A 20,791-nucleotide genomic window follows, 5' to 3' on the forward strand; every position below is an offset into this window, starting at 1 on the left:
GCGTCTTTAAAGGAAACACCCCGGCATTACATTACATCTCAACATATTTAATGCATTACAGCTTTATTAAAGTTCAAATAACATGGAAGCAGATCATGTAAATAACTACAAACTCCGAAAGTGTCACTATGTCACTGTGCATTTCTTCTCGTGAAAAAAATTGGCAATACGCAGCTTTATTAATAAGAGACAGTTTTTTTTTTTTTTGTGAGTTAAAGATGGATTGAAGTGAACAGAAAGGTGAGAGAGGTTGTCTTCTCCCCATTATACACTGCAACAAAATACGTTTTTGATTTGTTTTTGTTTTGGCTTGTTTTCCAATCTAAATATCTAAAACTCCTTTAAAACAACGTACATTTTCTTTAGCAGCTATACTGCAGAAACATTTTTTTAATCTAAGAATGTTGAATATAATATTAAAAATACAAATATTTGAAAATATCTAAAAATCCTTTAAAAAATGATGCATTCACCTGAGAAGCAGCATATAAAATATTTAGACTTGCTTTTAGAGAATAGATCTTGAATATAAGTATATTTTGTCTTTACTACACTTGCAGAAGTATAATCAAGTGAAAAAAATCACTTATATACAAAATACACTTTTATTTAAGATACATTCTCTTAAAGCATGTCTAAATATCTTATATGTTGCTTCTCAAGTAAATATATCTTGAGGATTTTTAGACAATTTGAAATGGAAAACAAGACAAAAACACTTGATAACAATAGGATATTTGCAGTAAATTTCTTTACTGAATTAAACGTAATAAGTATTTTTCCCTTTAATTCAGTGAATGTCATTTAGAGGTATTTTTAAAAGATTTTGTCCTCATTATTGTTAGTATGCACATTTAATACAACCTTTTAAGTTGAGGCACGGTAAAGAGCTAATGATTAATCATTGCAATAATCGCCAAATAGTCGAATAATCGTTCTAATAATCGTTAGATTAATCGATTATCAAAATAATCATTAGTTGCAGCCCTATAATGCACAAGCGGTGCTGGTAGTAATGGATTACATGTAATCTGGATTATGCAATCAGATTACAAAATAAATTACTTGTAACTGGATTAAATTACATTTTAAAATACTCGTAATCAGACTATGGTTACTTTTTTATAGATTACATTATTACATATTAACTAGACAACGGCAGTAAATTTTTAATAATTTATTGATCATTTTCATATCAATATCATCATATTCTTACCCCAAATTGCAATAGTCTCACAGATGAACATTTTGAGCATGTGCTCCTTTTACATTACAACAGGAAGATATGCATCTCAGCGCTGGATTAGGTGATGGACTATTACTAAGTATTTTTGAGCTGCTAGCTTTGGCCTAGCAATGTCATTGCTGTTGATTTTTGGTTCATTACTGTTTGTTCATATAATGTTTCTACTGTTTTATGCACTTAAAATGAGCTAGATCTGTTTTTAATTTTTTATTATTATTATTTCTTACTACCTCACCAATGGTGTGCAGCTCACACATTGAACTTAATTGCTTCAAAGGATCTAGTGGATGTTATCTCTAAGGGTGCTGCCTGCAGGGTACACAATAGTTCAAAGAATGGAAGACATTTTCTTCCTCTTTGTACTTTTATGTTAAAATGATTATCTACTCAGAAATAAATTCAAGACCCCTTATCTGTACTATATGTGTTACAAATGGCAAAAAGGCTAAACGTACTGTAAAGTGGTGGTAAAGTTGATCTCCATAAAAATCAAATTGTGAAAAGATATGTGCTGTTATTGAGCTATCTGAGTCATAACATTTACCTTTTGACAGCTATAAAAAAAATACAATTTAAACATGGCTTTGTCATTTGTCACATAAAAACGTTCGTCAGTCACAGTTCAGATGTTATAATATTAACTCAGCCTTGTTCATAGATCTGTCTAGACACAGGCTGAGCATGTTTTTAAAGAAACCACGCAGAATGAATGCATCATTTCCGTTAATGTAACGATCGCCCTTGGAAACGGCCTCTGCAAAAACACCATATATCAACACAGGGGTGAGATGATCTCATCAGTATGGGACTCAACTTCTCACATTCAGAGCTTGGCCTCACTCTGATAAATGACTCTATAATATCCATTCAGTTTCCCAGAATGTTAAAGCCTCATATGTGAACACCTAATTGAGATGTACGTCCATCCACCTGCCTCCATTTTACATTGGTGGTCCCAAAGAACAGGAAACGGGATGTTATATTCCTGGTTTAGGTGGAATGCAGGTTGTGCCAGCCTGATATCAGCATAGAATCACAATTGTGTATTCGGTGTATCTCACACAAAAACATGTTCAGGTCACATTTCACCCCTAAAATCAAAAGAACCATTATAAGACACTAGGGCAAAAATCATAGTTGCCGATTATTTTCCTTGATATTGTAATTGCGATTAATTTTATTTATAGATTTTACTTTAAAATACTTATTTTATGTGGGGCAAATGCATGCCATTTTCTAAATGTATGCTACACATCCAAAAGAAGCACAGAACTGTGATTTACATGTAAATTATTGCTGTTTTATACATCAGTAAATCAACTTAATATTACAACTTGACATTGGCCCTATTTTACAACAAGGTTCCATTTGTTAACATTAGTTAATGGATTAAGTATCATGAATTAACAATGAATAATATAATTTTTACAGCATTTATTAATCTTTGTTAAGGTTTGATAAAAAAATAAAATGGTTCATTGTTAGTTCATGTTAGATCATAGTGCATTAACTATGTTAACATATAAAACTTTTGGAGGGGTAAGAAATAATGCATTTTTGTGGAATCAAAATTATGCCACAAATGCTGTTGATTGATCTTAACTTGTATTGAATTAGTGTAATGTGCAAGTTTTACTTTTAAGGTTATTTGTAATTCCCATTTTTCTCAATTGTGATTCTCATTACTGGAATGCAGTTTTGTAGTATTCTCATAGTATTTTATAATTTAATTTATAGGTAATTTAGTATAGCTAATTTATAGTTAACAATTTATGGTATGATGTATTCAGTTTATCCGTATTTATAGTATAAAAAAAATTACTCTAATACAATGCTTTTTATTTATTTCAGCATAAAATAGGGGCAGTACAAGAATTATTAGAATGCAGTAAAAACACTTTACAGTAATGAGAATGGGGGATGTGCTTAATTGTCATGATGCATTCAATCGAAATAGGCTTCCTTTTATTTAAACAAAATATAGTTTCATATTTCTTTGTGGTAAAATATATCTTGGACATGTTCATGAGAGGATTCGTGAGATTCACCCATTCAGCACTATATGGCCACAAACTGTCCTATAGATCAAAATGTCCTATAGAGTCACATATATTTTATATTTCTCATTTCACTTCATATGCATTTACAGACACACACATATACACACATTTAAGCATACAAACAAGCACACATACACACACATCTCTCTGTCCTCCCAACCATGGTAATCAGCTTCACAGCTCCAGGGTTTTATAGAGCGGACTGCCGTCATACAAGGCACAGAGAACCATAAATCAGGCCGGCCTGAGATAAAAACACAGCCTCCATACTATCCTCCTTGTAATTAAGAAACAGTCCCATACAAATCCCTCTATTCAAAGACGAAAGAAAACACAATTGCAGAGCTGAAGAGATAAGGCAGAGAAGAAGCAAGATTTTAAAGCGTAATCTCGCAGAATTGAGGAAGCATTTTTAAGCTGTTTTCTTCAATAACGCTATTTTCAGTTAGGATTTTCTTGGAAGATATTTTTATTGCTCGAAAGTTGGTCTTTCATAGCGCAGGAGACTTAATTGAGTTTTCAGTCATGTTTCATTTAAGTATCAATTTTGTCTCTGATGTTTCTCCTAAAATCTGTCTACTAAAATTCCATTGTTTCGCTTTTTTTAAATAAATAAGGGACAAGTCTAAATAATTGTTTGTGGTAATTAACAGTGTAAGTGTTTGAGTAAGTTACTCAAAAGTAATCCACTACAAAGTACTCATTACTTATCTAAAATTGTAATCAGATTACTTTACTGATCACTTTACTGGAAAGTTTACTAATTACTTTACATTTAAAATTACTTTCTAAATAATTTTTCTCAGAAAAGTTGTTTTGTTAGTTTGCTCAACAAATTCAAAATAATTCGTAGTCACATGCAAGTTATGCACTCGTTTCTCCAATGTGTAACCCAAGTAATGCACTTAAAAGTAATATACTTTATTGAAAATCAGTAATCGTAATCTGATCACTAGCAATGAAAAACTGTAAAGATTACACCCAACATGGTAATCAACATTATGTCACAAATGCTGTCAATTGATCTTAACTTGTATTGAACCCAGAACATTCCTTTAAAGAGATCTCATTTGTGATTTTTCTTCACCATATATTTTTTTCACCTTGAAATGCCAAAAATTTCTATATTGTCGTTTTTCCGACAGAGATTGCCTTGAACAACATCAGCTTTAATATTTCAAACAGTGCAACTGTCTCACCTCTGTAAAGAAACATTAATGTCTCCCAAAGGCATAAACACAGCAGCGGGTCCTTCACAACCAGCCGGGATAGGTGTCCAGGAGGGTGTCCGTCCACTCTAGGCAGATCATCAACAGCTCCATCCCAGGTGGTTAAAAGAGAGTGTGGGCCATCTCTGTCCCTACAGGTGCACCGTGAGACGGGTCTTTCCCAGGCTTGTCGTCCCACTAGCAGCTGTCTGAAGTAGGGGCTGATGGCACACAGCACGGATGCGTGCGCCCAGCCCAGCTCTTTCCCAGAGTCGGCGGCGTAGAACGCCACATCGGCAAACTGAACGCCACGTTCAAGCAGCCACTGCAGGTCTTGAGAGAAACTGGATTCCTCTACTCTCACCGGTGGAAGACGTGCTGAAAGACATATAGGTCATGAGGGTTCTGAGTTATGTTTCATTCAAGTATCAACTTTGTCGCAGATGTCCCTGCTGAAAAATAACAGCTTAATCCATCTTAAGGTTGTTAGATGGTCTCCAATGCTGGTTAGGCTGGTCTGTTTTAATGGTTTTAGAAAAGTTTGGGGAGTTTGCTGCTGGTCAGCCTGGGAGACCTTTAAAATGAATGTTTAAAGCATAGCTCAGATCATTTGGACTTGGAAGAATGGAAATGTTTGAGTTCATATTGATCTTTAGGTTAAACATCGCAAGTTCTCATGTGAGCATGTGAGCCACTGTGAATGAGCGCTCATGAATGCAACAGACTCAACAGACATCAAGATTTTAACCAAAAAAATAACTTAAATGTTCAGTTGTTTCACACAAAAACCTATCATATACTTTCAGAAGACATGGAATATGACATACAAGTCACATGAAAAGCGAGACTACTTCTATAACCCCGTTTACCAGTGGCGGGCTGTGCATTTAAAGTCTAGGCCTTCAGTGTGATTCATGCCATTAAGAAAACACAGAATAAGACAACCTATGCCTTTGGGCATCATACATTATGTCGCAGCCAACTAGTAATACCAATTGACATTTTAAAAACACATCCATGCACGAAAGCCAGAACTTGAAACGACACTTAATGCTCAAGCAAGCCTAATTTTAACTGCAGCATGACTGTTTTGTGAAATGAACTTCTCCCGAACAGACATTCAAAAATCATAATTTTTCATATGAATCTACCAAGGAGGTCTATAATACCCGGAAAAATCTATCTAATAATATTTGCGATTTAAATACATTAAATACATTTTGTTTCGTCAGGGTACACAGTTATGCTGCGTTCCATTCAAGTTGGATGTGGGATATTCCTACTTGATATCTCCGACCATAAATGCATTCCATTCCCCGATACTCGGAACTGCAACGCAGCTTAGCAGGGGTTTGACTCTCATTAGAGATGTCTCCTAGCAACCCAACTGATAAACAATACTGCAGCGCTAGCATTTGTGCTTCAGGTGTACGATTATCAAAAGAGATTATAATTTACCATGTTTTATACACCTGTTTCTGCAGGCGTTTGTTAAACAAGCTTTAATATCATGTAATGTGGAAACGAACTCATTTATCGATATTACTTAATAAAATGAATGTTTATCACTTACTTTGTATATCTCCCTGAGTGTCGACATGTTTGTGTGACATCATGACCCTGCATCTCGGCGAAATCGGAGTTGAGAATTTCTGCACGAGCCTACAAGTTGTAATTCTGACTTCAAGATGCATTCCATTGCACTTTTCCTTGTAGGAAGTTATAAAAGCCGACTTTCCAAGTTGAATGGAACATAGCACTACTTTTCAAAACTTGATCCAACACTGAATGCTCAATCAGCCTAATTTACACTTAGAAAACTCCTGATGTTGCTATAACAATGCAAAAAGCAGTTACCAATTTGCTTGAAGTGAAAATCAGTCCTCCTTTCCTGTTTAATAAATTAAGCAATCACACAGTCATGCAGAACATCTTGTGTTTTTAAATCCATAAGGATCTCTTTCTCAACGGCAATACCAGCAGTGATGACAGCCGACTCGTCAGCAAGATCTGGCTCTTTTCGCTCTTGAATTACGCACATCACTTAAAGCGTGATTGCATCACTCAACACCAGTTAGAAGGCCTCGACTGGGAAATATCCTAAAGATCACACCCACCAAGAACAAATAAATCAATCTGATTGGCTGATGAATCTGACAATCTGACTTTAGTTGCCCATTCATTTGCACTGTTGAGGGATTCTGTGGAAATTCTGAAGGCCTGAGGGGGTGGAGCTCAGACTCACGCGCTGTTTCGGCTAAGGAGCTTGGCTTCGGGCATGTGATTTGTGAAACAGTTGTCACATTTTGCTTGTAAGCATCAAGGAATAAATTCTGACTGGATACACTTTTCGTTTTTCTCTATTTGTTTGTAGATTAATTAAGAGTGGAAAGTGATTAAAAATACATAGGCAAAAAGGTGATTGAGAATGAAAGGATGAAAATATTTATTTATTTGGCATGTTAGGCCAGCAGAGAAGGCTTTGCTGGCCCTGAGAAATTGCCACTGCCATTTACACTTGGTATTAAGATGCGTCTCGTGTGATCCGATCACATGTGGTCAGGTAAGACATATCGCTGTTTACACCTGGTCACTTAAATGCATCTCCTGTGACCACTTGTGATCGGATTTGGAGGGGAGGGTCTGTTTCATGACGACATTTATCACTCACTATGTCATTGTGTTACTGCATGATAATAAAGCGCAACAAAGTTAGAAAAGACAAAGAAAGTGCGGAAAAAAGGTGCACTGTTTCTCCCAGATGCGGTTGAAATTTAATCTAAGCACAAACGCAACATTTCAAGCAGAATAATCTATTATTTTAGTGGATTACCTGTTTTAAAGGAGCTTCAGGTGTTCGTGCTTCTCATCTGTGTTGATATCAGACAAAACTAAAGAAGATCTGTGAAGCTCTCGTGCTTGTGTATGTATCAGCTTTTTTAATTTTCCAATCGGATGGTTATTTCCTTTTAAAGCCACTTGTAATCGGCAAAATGTAAACTCTTGTTTTAGCGCAGCAGCTGATTGACAGGTGAGGAGTGGCTCTTCACTGCTGCTGGGACAAATTAGCGTTTGAACCTCAAATGTGATGTGGTCACATGCGTTTTTGACAACATTCGTACAATCTGATCACAAATATATTTTAGACCCTGTTTAGACCTGTATTTAGGGCTGACCACATGTGATCGGATTACCTGAAACACATCTTAATACCAGGTGGAAACAAAGTCTGTGATACTTTTGGGTCTATGATGTTTTTAAGTTTTAAAGTGTGTCCCTATCACTTGCCATTGCAGTCATTAATATTTTTCACTTGTGTTACGCTTAAGAAAGAAAGTCATACAGGTTTGGAATGATATGAGGGTGAGAAAGTTTAGACAGAATTTTCATTTTTGGATGAACTATCCCTTTAAGCTCCTTTCCTATGGGAAATGTTAAAGAATTTATGGAAACACAAATGGAAGAGTAAAGGATTTGAGAAAGGGGGAAAAAGTAATGGGTGAGACAGAGGGAGAAACAAGGTGAGCTAAGCAGAGGAGGATGATGGGTAAGGAATTTGTAAGTGTGAAGGAAACAAGACAGAGAAAGAAAATGATGAGGCCAGCAAAGCAAAGAAGTCTGGATGAGTAAGGGATACAGTAATAAGATAGGAACAACAAAGAATACAAAACGACAGTAGTGCAGAGAAAATAAGACCATCATGTTGGGAAAAAAAACTTTTAAACCAGCCCAAAGGCTTGTGGGTCTTAGCTGGTTTAAGCTGGCCTTAACTGGTTTAAACTAGTCTCCCAGGCTGGTCTAGCTGGTCTCCCAGCTTGATCAACTGACAAGGGCCCAAAACCACCTTAAACCCAGGCAAGAGACCAGCCAGACAAGGCTGAGAGTCCAGGTAAGACCAGCCAACTAGAGTTCGCTGTTTTTTCCAACAGGGTAAGCATTAAAACTGCGAATAAGACTACCCTACTGAAAAACATCTCAAACTAGCTTAAGATGGTTTGTTGGTTTCAGCTGGTTTCAGCTGGTCTCCCACTCTGAAACCAGGCAAGAGACCAGCCTGGGAGACCAGCTAAGACCAACCAACAAACATTAGCTGTTTTTTTTAACAAGTTAAGCATTGAAAACTGTCAAATAAGACTACTCTGCTGAAATTTTTTTTTTAACCACCTTATGATGGTTTGCTGGTCTTAGCTGCTTAAGCTGTTTACTCAGCATGGCCAAACCCACTCTTAAACCAGTGAACAGACCAGCCAGACCAGGATGGGAGACCTGCTAAGACCAGCCAACTAACTTTAGATGCTTTTTCAACAGGGTAAGCACGCATTAAAAAATTTTGAAAATAAGACATCTCGAACCAGCTAAAAATGATTTGCTGGTCTTAGCTAATTTAAGTTAGTTTCTCAGGCTGGCCACGCTGGCCTCCAATCAGCTGAAAAGTGGCAAAACCCACTCTAAAACCAGCTAACAGACCATCCTGACCTGGATGGGAGACTTGCTAAGACCAGCAAACTAGCTAAAAACAAGCAAAACGGAAACAAGAAGACAAGACTACACTGCTGAAAGAAAAAATCTGCTGGTCTTAGCTGGTTTAAGATGGTCTTAGCTAGTTTAAGATGGTCTCTAAGACCGACTAGCTAAAAAGTTCCCAAAACTACTCCACCAGGCTGGGAGACCATCTAAAACCAGCCAACTAGCTTTAGCTGTTTTTTCAACAAGGTAAGCATCAGAAACGAGAAAGTGACATGAAAGTAAATGCCAAACAATGTGTATTATAGGAAGGGCACATGAACTCCAGGTGTTAAAAAGCAATACATTATGTGTACAACAAACAGACATTTATCCATCATATCTATTATAGGCATATTTGTGATATATTACTGCCGTACTTTCATACACCCCATAACCATTCATTTATGACCACACCAAAAGTTTCCCAGGATTCAATATCCTTCATATTTTATGGGCTGTGCTCTATAAAAAGAGCCTAAGTGGTGCTGGTGCCACACATACAGAAAACTTTTGGCTTCTCTTTCTCAGTGCCACTGCTCATAGCACTGTGTTCATCTTGTGTAGAATGCTCCTAGCCATTTTTTCTTTATGAAATCCTGATAAGTAAATGCCAGACAAGCCCATTGACTTGGTTACTGATGAACATTATCATTCGGTGCATACTGTGCAGCCCATGAGCATCATAGATATTAAGATAATGTGTCCAGCAAATTACCAGTGGTTATTAGGGAGATATTCTTATGAGAGGAAACTTAGAGTGGACATCATCAGCTTTAATCTGCATAATAAAGAGAGATCCTATTTGAAAAATATCATCGGCCACTAACCTGGCTGGTCCAGATGAGGGGGGCGCGGCTCGTTAAACCTCTGACCCCGTCGCTTGTCTGGACGCTCTTTGGCTTTCTGCTTCAGACACTGAATCATAAAGTATTCCAGCTATATGAAGATTAAAAATACAAGCATGAAAATAACATTTAAAACACCCAAATCAAATATGGTAGAATAGAGATTTAAACATACATCCTAGAAGGAATCTATTCCAGGTTTGATTAGTTGACAAGTTATGCCCGTTACCACAGAAAATCATATTAATTGGTCACTATACCTACATTTTTTGCTAAATGTTTTTTACATGGCTCATTATCCATATTGTGGCAGTTTCCTGGTTAAATAAATGCTAGAGGTGCTACAAAAACAATGACTTTTAGTCCTTTTTACACAAATCACAAGTAAAACAGCAGATTACTTTTCACCCTGTGCCACAGACAATGCTATCTTATAATATCTTAACACATTTTTGTACTATAGCACATGACTTACAAAGCTATACATTTTAACCTTTGCATTACATAACCAACTACATTTTTAAACTTGTTACTGCACGATCAAATTGCGTATAGTAGCTCAACTGATAGAGCGTTGCACTTGCGATGCAAAGGACCGGGGTACGAGTGCTGAAGAGCACACGAGTCAACACGTGAGACAAAAGTGTTTAGTGTTCGACATTCATTCACGACTGTCGTATTTAATACTGTTTCATAATTATTATTATTATTAACAGAAACATCAGCCATAATTCAGCAAATAGAAAGCAGAAATTCATAGATGTGATTTTTAATATGTATGTTTTGCATGTGCAGAAATAAATGACACATGTACACATTAAATCACACATTTTCTGTAATTACAAATGCTTTTTGTCATATATTAGCAACGTAAAAAATTCATTTCTGACTTCAACATCTATAACTGTCAAAAAATACAGAAGTAGCAGACGTTTAGATTAAAGGTTAAGGACAAAATTCATTGATATTCTCACTTCGCACTAATAGTTTTGAATGAATACATCACATCCGGTCGGGCGGTCGTATACGGTCTAGTCACACAAGTTAAAATACTTCAACACAGCCGAAGCTCAAATCAGATCCGAAAATGTAGTATCCGCAGATGGTCGGAGCTCAACGCAGCCCCCGCACGACTCTTCATTGAAAATGAATGACTTCCAGTCTATCGTCTGTCGTTTGTCGGATGCAGTGAAATGCCGGCTTTAGAGAAGCACCACAAAATGACGTGGTTGCTTTAGCTCACATTTGCTTTTATGACACTATTCGTTAGGTTTAGGTTTAAGGTTTAGGGTAGGGATGTAGGTTTTGTTTATTTTTTCCTCATTAAAAAAAGTTTAATTCCTAAAGACATAAATTGTAATTTTGCAATATATGTAAGAAAATCCTGACCATTCACATGAGATGAGGACTCTAGTCATATCAGTAAGCTTATAAAAGCTGTTTTATTCTACATGGAGAGTGTCCACACATGGGGGCTGCCATGTTAGAATCACATGACCAGCCGAATACTACTCGCTTAATCTTAGTAACTGTCCTGTTATTTGACACTTTCACTCATTGATTAAAGTATGGCTGACTGTGAATACTAAATTTCTACAATGGCATCTGAAACTGAAAACTATTGATTTTAAATTATGCTACATCCACACTGCTAGGTGTCAGTTGTAAGTCCAAGGTGACACAAAGACAAAAGTTACTGAGTGCACCTTTAAAAACCTCATTTGTTTTTAATCTAACAATTGCTTTTCTGACACTATCGGTTAGATTTAGGTTTAAGGTTTTCTGCAATACTTGTAAGGAACCACATATTATCATTTTGCAAAAATGTTGCCTTAGTCATGTAGTTTGCATGAGATTAGACTCTGTATTCTAATAATAATTATTTGCAATGAGATGGAATGTTTTATGTTTTTATGTTTATTTATCTTTCATTTCCACTTATGCATTTTAGTATTTGTTCTGTTCAAGTTTTATTCCTTGTAATCCTTGCAAATGCTTTGGCAAAACAGTACCTTTTGTCATGCCAATAAAACACATTCGAATTTAATTCAAATTGAGAGATGAAGAGTGATAGAATTTGTGGCGCGTGATGGCTAATGCAGCTACTCACCACACTTCCAAAGTAACGACCCACAAAAAAGTTGTTTAGAGAGGGCAGCTCCAGGTAAGTGGCCCCCAGGTCCCGGGACAGCTGCAACCCCTCACTATGCGGCACACAGCTGCTCCAGTCCGACGCACACAGAGGGCACGTGCACGGTGGGCCTTCATCTGTGGAGGATGACAGTGAAAAATGCAATACATTGGACATGTACATGCGCATATATTAATGTGCTACTTTATGAAGCACAGCGCAAATGACATTTATAGGTCAAGTGGCCAAATAAAGCAAAGCATGCGAACATCCCAACTCGTAGTGACAGAGGGCACATAACATTCTGAGCCATGTCAACAGGCGGACATAAGGAGCGATGGAATCAGAGTAGTTATTACGTAACAATACACACCAGCTCAAGTTTATACCAGCATAAAATTAAACACTAGCATGAAAACCTCCATTTGCTCTCTATTTAATCTAGTATGCTGTCAAAGATAAACAATTGAGATTTTAAAGAGATCTCATTTGTGATTTTACTTTCCTACAGGGCGGCATTGACAATGAAAGAGCAAGAATAGCTGGCTAAAACTGTGTGTGTGTGCACGCTGTGGCGAGTTTGGCATGCCAATAATAGGCCGATTGCCCTGGGGAAGAAAAGAGCAAGGAAAGAGATAGCAGGAAGAGACAGCTAAATGGCTAGTGAGATAGATGGCGTGAGAATGGAAGAAAAGAGTGGAAGAGGGCATGGTCAGCTTACTGGCAGAGTAAGGTATGAATCACTGCAGCCAATAAAGGCACAAGCCTGGAGAAATAGATAGAGACATATAGTGTGCATATGTGTGAGTGTGTTTTGTGTGTTTACACTCTCAGTCTGCCTTGAGTCCTTCTATGGCCAAGCAAGAAGAAATACAGCACATCTCATGCCAAGAATTTATTAGTGGTGTTTGCTAATGTAGATAATTTAAACAAACCCCAAACCCCAAGTATTAAACTGTGGCATGTAACCCAGCCTGCGCTCAAGCTCAAATTGCGTGGTTTAGGCGATCTAAGCGATCCGATGATTTTTTTCCTGGAGGACCATAAAATAAAGCCTGATCTCATGGAAATTACATGACTGTGGCAACATTTTTGCAAAATTATATTACGTGGTTCCTTACACATATTGCGGCAGTTCCAACGTGAAATGTCCACTTTCTGGTGCTAAAAGCAAGTCGAATGTTTTTAAGGTTAAAGGTGCTGTAAGCGATTTTTTTAACGGAAATGTATGCAAAAACTTGACTCCCTGAAAAATGTTAATGAAATAAGTGTTGTGAGATATCTCACCGGTCTCTCTGACAGCTCTCGACTCTGCAAACATGAAAAAGTTTCAACAAATGTGTCCGTGGGCCACGGTCTCTGATGCTTTCTGCCTGTCAATCATTTTTGCACATTCTCATAGTATTGTAGTTGTAGCAAATTATTGAGTCTAATGCCATTTTATGCCATGTTGCTCATAAAAGTTGTCAGTTGAGGGCGCTATTTTGCTGCTGTTGTTTTTGACAACAGTTTCTGCTCAATTCTATCAGAATTTCCATACTTCTCTACTATATAGTATGCCAAAAACAGTGTGCCAATGGAGTAGTATGTCCGAATCCACAATATTCATAAAGCAGTAAGCAAGAAATACCCACATGACCTACTATTTCCGGCGAGATTTTGAAGTGCGGATCGACCCAAGTGTATCTGGGTGCTTCTCATTTCTAAAATTGTGCATCCTCGTTTCCTTTCCTCGCTTCCTTTCCTTGCTTCCTAGCTCCAACTTCTTAGGAAATGAGGAAAAGGATCCAAGGAAAGGCAACGAGGACAGAGGAATCAAAGCAAGACTGGTTTGTAAAAGTAAATGTCCTGCTTACGTACGTGTCACTTCAGAGTGCGTTTTTGCGCAGCTGCACTACCTCAGCGCGCTTGCGGTTATGTTATTGAAACTTTATTTATTAATATATTCATAATAAATCCAAATAATTCGAGATTCACTGTTGAAGTATGAGTCAAGGTGCGAGGAAACGAGGATGCACAATTTAGGAAATGAGAAGCACCCTCTGTCTACATCCCACAAGACTACACCCACTTCACAACACGCCCACTACACGTAATGCCCCCCTTGGATCAAGCGATTCAATTGGCAACAAGAACTTTTAAAATCCTATGCAATTGCTGTATGATTCATTTTCTCTTAACTCTTTAAATATGACAAAGAATAACTTTTAAATTATATGTCACATATCATATTATTAAACGGAAGATATAAATGGTAAACTGAACTTACTTGTTTAATGTGAAATTTTGTGGAAGTGCTCTTTACTCTATTCCTGAAGGTGTTTGTACAATTTCTGCTTGTTTAATAATAATAAAATCTATATGGTAACATAAACGTTTATCTGTTCTGTTTTGTCCAGTTAGCTTACAGACTAATTGGTTAGCCTATTAGCTTAGCATACCGCTAACAACTTCTCCTCTTCACTTTCATTACATTTCTCCTCACTGTCACCACCTACTGATACGGCGGTATGATTAAATTCAAAAGAACTTTTAATTTGCGGTATATTAAATATGAAAAAATGAATTTTTAAATGAATTTAGAATCTTTTTATTTTAAAAATCTTTGTGGTTATGGTTAGGTTTAGAGTTGTGGATAGGTGTAGGTGTATGGTTGTTGTGGGCCTACAAATAAACAAACTATGTATGAATGTGGCAACTAACTGTTCCAATACTTCAGGATTTCGCTTGTTATTTGGACGGGACGTAACTTGTTGTGGGCGTGCCGTGTAGTGGGCGTGTCTTGTAGTAGTCTTGCAGGATGCAGACAGACCACTCTTGATTGACTGGCTACTTAAAGATCCCATAATCCCTCGGGAGCTGAGGCGACATCACGTTCAAAACACTGGATTTAAAGGAATGGCGGTGAATTGCGAGGCGGATGCCTCTTCTCAACTGTAAGTGCTATATATATCAAGATAATTGTTCCTTGTGCTTGTTTAACAAAACCAAAGCAGATAGTTTTCGCAGTTGTTATTATATTCGAGTCACAAGATGACGCCAACATCCCCAGAAGAAGTATGTCCAAAATCTATTCATACTACTCGCATTCATACCTAAAAGTACAAACTGTTTTGCCGGCAGATAAGTGTGTCCTTCATCAAATACAGTAAATACTGTGGCAGTACGCTGTTTCGGACGAAGCACTTGTATCTTTGGAGTGCGGGGTTTTGGAAAGAGGGTGCGTGGCTAATGCAACGGCTCAGTTTGTTTAAATTCTAGAATGGCTAAAATAGCTTACAGCACCTTAAATGCTCTAACGAGTTTTAAATTAAAAAACTACATATCTACCCTAAACCTTAAACCTAAATCGAGCTGACAGTGTCATAAAAAGCAAAGAATGACATGACAAATGCAATTCCTGTAGCAACCATATCACTTTGCTTTTATGACACTTTTGGTTCACGTGTCAACTCGCAAGCTCTTCAGGATTCATACCCCGGTTCTTAACATCGCAAGTGCAACGCTCTATCAGTTGAGCTACCAGGCAGTTTGATTGTGTTCAAACAAACTTGTAAATGTAGTTGGTTATGTAAAGCAAACGTTAAAATTAGGGCTGTCAATTTAACACGTTAATTCAGACTAATTATATAAAAAATAACACATTAAAAAAGTTAACGCAATTAATCATGTCCCCGGACTGTAATAGGGAATATTCCTACCATCGGAGCAATTCAATCTTGAAGTACCACCTGTTTTCTCCAGGGGGCAGTAAGTGAAACTCCAACTGTATTAACAACGCGCAGCTTATAAAGTAAGCAAACAAAACTCACCGACAGCAGACAGCACAAGATAAGAACACGTTCTTGCGTTCAAACACATGATAGACTGCAAATCCAAACACAGGGATCTCAAGACGTGTTTTTCTAAGTTTCAAACTAAGTTTAACTTGACACAGGGACATAAACACAGTATGTTTATGACACAACGCAACCAAATTGAGACTGACCAATTCTGACACAGATGTACATTGACCATCCGTCTGACACAGATGTACATTGACGCATCCTTAGAAAAGCCCTTATAATAAATCTCGGACTGACTGATGAATTTAATTACAAAATGGATTTTTGTGAACTGTAGGCCAACGATCGGCTTATGTTCAGTAATATGAAATTAAACAATATATTGGCTTCGAAAGCCACATTTTGGCTTTATCTTTTTGGTCTTATCAATGCTTTACTCATCTGCCACAATAATGTAATGCATTTTAATTATATGATTTTTTATTTTATTTTTTTATAATATTATATTTTATTTGTAATTATTTAAATATAACTATTTATAATTATTTCATCATTATATATTAAATTATTTTTATTTGTGGGGCTTTCTCTGTAAATATTCATATATGCGAATAATTGCGATTCATTCAATTAATTATTCAGAATACCATGTAATTAATTTGATTAAAAATTGTAATCGATTGACAGCCCTAGTTCAAATGTAACACCGTAAAAGTCATGCACTATATTAAAAGTGTTTGATGTCAAAAGATAGCATTATGTGAATCACATGGCAAAAAGTAAGTGTTTATGAACTGATAATCTGCAGTTTTACTCGTAATTTGTGTGAAAGTGAATAAAAGTAATTGTTGTTGCAGCGCCTCTAGTGTAGCATTTAATCAGGAAAGTGCCACGATATGTACTTTGAGCCACATAAAAATAATTTAGCAAAAATGTAGGTATAATCTTGTTTCAAAATATAGTTTTCAGAAGCAGAACTCTAGCGAAACCTCAGGTCTAATGCAAACCCATCAGTTCACTACTTTCCTCCATCATCCTTCAGGGATAAGTGATGTAGCTGGATGGAATCACATCTTGATAAATTATACATCTCAAAGGTCACTGTGAGCAGAGAGCGTCTGCTTTTACATCGAATCCGTGGTCTAAGTACTTTGAGTCTATAAATGTTTACCTATGAGCATATTCAACAAACACTCACGGCAGGGGTGTAGCAATCATTTCAAAAGTGAGGGGGACAGAACGATTAGCGCAAGACGAACATAAATATATAAGATATATTTTTAAGGCTCTCAATCGATTCAATTTTTTTATTGAATTAACTACATGATTGACCAGTGAATTTTTACTTTTGCATTTACACATTTAGACATTTGCTCTATGAAAGATACAGCGTAAACATATTTTCCCTGTGAAAAAGTGTGGCGAACGAACTTTGGTTTTATTGAAAGTGAGGGGGACATGTCCTCCGCATCCCCCGTGTATTCTACGCCCATGGCTCACAGCACAACTGTGCAGCAGCTCAAAAGAGCACCAAATCTCAGTTTGATCATATTTTTTTCGATTTTTTTTCTTTTTTAAGTCAAAAGCTCCTCGGGTGCTGTTTTGCTTTTCAAGATCAGAAATGGTTAACCAATTTTTTATACCATATAACCAGTCAACAGCTATGAGACTATGCTGGTGTTCCAAGTTTTATCTATTTAAATTGGGTGAAACTTTCACTTTGAGCTGTTTGTTTTTTGTTTTATTTTTGTGTATTGTAATGACATTGAGTAATTGAGATTAAGTTATACATAATCCTTCTCATCTTTAATTCTTGATGGATTTCCATTTGTTTTGCTTACAGTCCTTATGCTGACATTCCACATGCAAAAACATCAGCCAATGTTTAACTTGTTTGGTTAAATAGTTTCCATCATGTCCATTATCTCTGCACTGCAAAAAGGGGTGGATGACTATCATTTGTTATGCTTTACAACTTTGTAATAGAGAAAAATATCTCAAATTAACACTAAACGTATCCATAATGTATCTCACCATTTAGCCTTGCACCCACGGCGACCAGAATCACAGGCAAGCCCCAATGTCGAAGAAGAGGGCGAAGTCTTGGGGCATAACCATTTCGGACCTGCTGAAAGGCCAACTTGTCGTTCACAGAGTACTTAATGACCACGATGTCGGCCTGCTCCAGAACGCTTCGCACGCTTGCCCAGTCACTATCCAAAAGGTCCTAAGGGAAAAGAGAATACAGATAAAAACAACAGACAAAAAAATGCAGGATGTTTAAGAGGTACAGTGGTGTCCGAAATCTGAGACCACTAGTAAAAATGCTTCCATTTTGCATAATTTTCTTATTTCATACTAAAATTTACATTTTGATCTTCAGAGTGGGCAAGTGTTTGCCTTTATGTCAGATTGGAGTAGGGGGGCCCCCTTGATCGTTTCACCATCCAACCGGAACTGGGGGGGGGCACAAGGAAAATCTAGGGGGAAATGCTCACCCTAGCCCCCCTTTAGACCCGGCCCTGCTACAAATTATATTATCGGCATAACAATTTGATTTGACTGAAAAGTTTATTTGAAAAAAAATTTAGATGAAGTCCCGCTTTTGGAATGAACTCCACAAGTTTGCAAAACCTGATGATCCATGTTATTCGAGAATGTTTCAAAGAGCATCTTGTGTGTTTCAATAGAAGCAAGGAAATTTGACCTTTTGTTCAATGTAGTTAAAATGTCACAGATTTGCTTACATTTGATTAGTTACCTACACTGTAAAAAAACTGAGTGTGAGTTTACAGTAAATTCCTGGCTACTAGCATGACTTTCACAGTATATTTTACAGTAGTATTTCTACAATGTATTAAAATTAAAAGACAACTGTATACTGTGACTTCATGATGAACAGGACCAAGAAATTACTGTAATGTAGCAGTGCTGTGTTGTAGAATCACAGTGATCAACTGTATTTTATTTATCTACAGTGTTTGCTCATTGTTACCATCTTTGAGTTGTGTATGCTGAGTGTTGATATCTTGCATGCCTGACTGACAGCTCATGATAAAAACTTAATGAGTGATAAAACCAACCATATTATAGCCAAGCTTTGGCTATACATTCATTCAACTCATTGTTCATTCAAAATGATACTATTTCTTTACATTCAAATGCATCATATAGTGTAGACATTCTACATTATGGTCCGATGTAAAGTCAACCACTAAATTGACAAATTTCCTCCATACATAACAGTACAAAAAATTGCGTTCTTAAACACAAATGCACCAAATGGGAGAAGATTAATTGGAAATAAATAAGATAAGGTCCCATTCTAAGGGAACACTAAATACCATAATGGTGACTAAACACAATTTTCCATAATGCAGTGTGATTTTCTCATTTCTTTTTTCACACTAATTTGTTGTGTTGTGGCAGAAAATGACCTAGCCGGCATTGATTTTACAGTAAAAAATGGAAAACAGTATTATATTGTAAGAAATTACTGTTAAATCTTGTAAAATCCTGGGAATTTTTACAGTATAGTGCGAATCTTAAATATTCCTTTTCATTTTACATCATACTTTTCTTTGTTTTACATGTTTTAACATCCTAAAACTTTGTATATTTCCAAGTTTAAATGAAAACTAGAAAGAAAAAAAAATCCCAAATTATCAATGTGGACTTTTCAGCTCCACTGTTTCTAAGTAGCACAGCATCTGTTCCACCAATTAGCCCATGGATATCACCAAAATACCTCATATTCCTCCAATCAGGCAGAAACAACTCACTTCCCGAAGCCTTCGGTAACACTTAACTCCTTTAATCCTGCTTTTGTATACCATTATCCCTCTCTCACACTCACTCATTCACTTCATTACTCACCCAACTAGGGCAATCTCGCACCATCACTCTAACATCCCCAAACACTCTTGACTGGTACTCCATAAATGCAGGATTCAAAGGATGCCTTGATGGTGTCACAGAGTTTTGGTCCAGTTCTCGAGCTCCATGGCCCAGGTAACTCCACAGCAAGCCACCTTGGGTCTGCCCTGGGCCAGCATTCTCCTCCCCTGGCCCTACACCCCCTGGACACTCACTACCCAGAGCCACTATGTGGACAGACCTGCAGGACATTTATATAGTTACACAGTGGACCCTTGCGACACAAAGAGCATAAAGCCTTTTAAATTAGAATGCAACTGTTTGTCTTTATATAATCTTCCACCTCACAGCACTAACACAGAGACCTCCATGTTTATCATGAAACAATTGCATCATGTTGTGTCATTGAATGCATTACAGAGGCAAAGCTGAATCTGACATTCCAGAATGAAACACTAATTATGTGTATTATATGATTATGATATACACTACCGTTCAAATGTTTGGGGTCACTTACTCATTCTTTATTTTTTATTTTTTTTTAAATTCACATTTTAGAATAATAGTAAAGTCATCACAACTATGGAATAATAGAAATGGAACTATGGGAATTATGTTGTGACTAAAGAAAATCCAAAATAAATCAAAACTGTGTTATATTTTAGCATCTTCAATGTGGCCACATTTTGCCTAGAATTTTCAGAAATGTACTCTTGACATTTTCTCAACCAACTTCTTGAGGTATCACCCTGGGATGCTTTTTAAACAGTATTGAAGGAGTTCCATCTATGTTGGGCACTTATTGGCTGCTTTTCTTTATTATTTGTTCCAAGTCATCAATTTCAAAAACTTTTTTTTTTTTAAATATAATTTTTGTTTTGTAATTAAATAAATTAATATGATGGCACAATTATATTTTTGTCTACAAAACTAATTTCTAACATTTAAGCATACACCTTCAGATCAAAAGTTTTTTAAGATCATGAGAAACATTTCAAGCAAGTGACCCCAAATTTTGAACGGTAGTGTATATATATATATATATATATATATATATATATATATATATATATATATACGCACACGCACACACACACACACACACACACACACACACATATTGGCGGTTTGGAA

General features: G+C 36.6%; 1 protein-coding gene across 1 annotated transcript in view; it reads right to left on the bottom strand.

Moving 5' to 3' along the window:
• The window catches only part of LOC127428990 (rho-related BTB domain-containing protein 3-like), a 28,063-nt gene extending 8,054 nt beyond the window's left edge, over positions 1 to 20,009 (bottom strand). The window contains exons 1-5 of the mRNA XM_051677701.1: positions 19,658 to 20,009; positions 17,816 to 18,008; positions 11,976 to 12,133; positions 9,848 to 9,956; positions 4,506 to 4,892 (exon numbers count right to left, since the gene is read on the bottom strand). Coding sequence (XP_051533661.1) covers positions 4,506 to 4,892; positions 9,848 to 9,956; positions 11,976 to 12,133; positions 17,816 to 18,008; positions 19,658 to 19,909 — 1,099 coding nt within the window. The 5' untranslated portion in view covers positions 19,910 to 20,009. The remainder of the gene's footprint in view (positions 1 to 4,505; positions 4,893 to 9,847; positions 9,957 to 11,975; positions 12,134 to 17,815; positions 18,009 to 19,657) is intronic.
• Positions 20,010 to 20,791: the final 782 nt, after the last annotated feature.

Source organism: Myxocyprinus asiaticus, chromosome 38 (genome assembly GCF_019703515.2).
Source record: "Myxocyprinus asiaticus isolate MX2 ecotype Aquarium Trade chromosome 38, UBuf_Myxa_2, whole genome shotgun sequence".
NCBI classification, from domain to species: Eukaryota; Metazoa; Chordata; class Actinopteri; order Cypriniformes; family Catostomidae; genus Myxocyprinus; species Myxocyprinus asiaticus.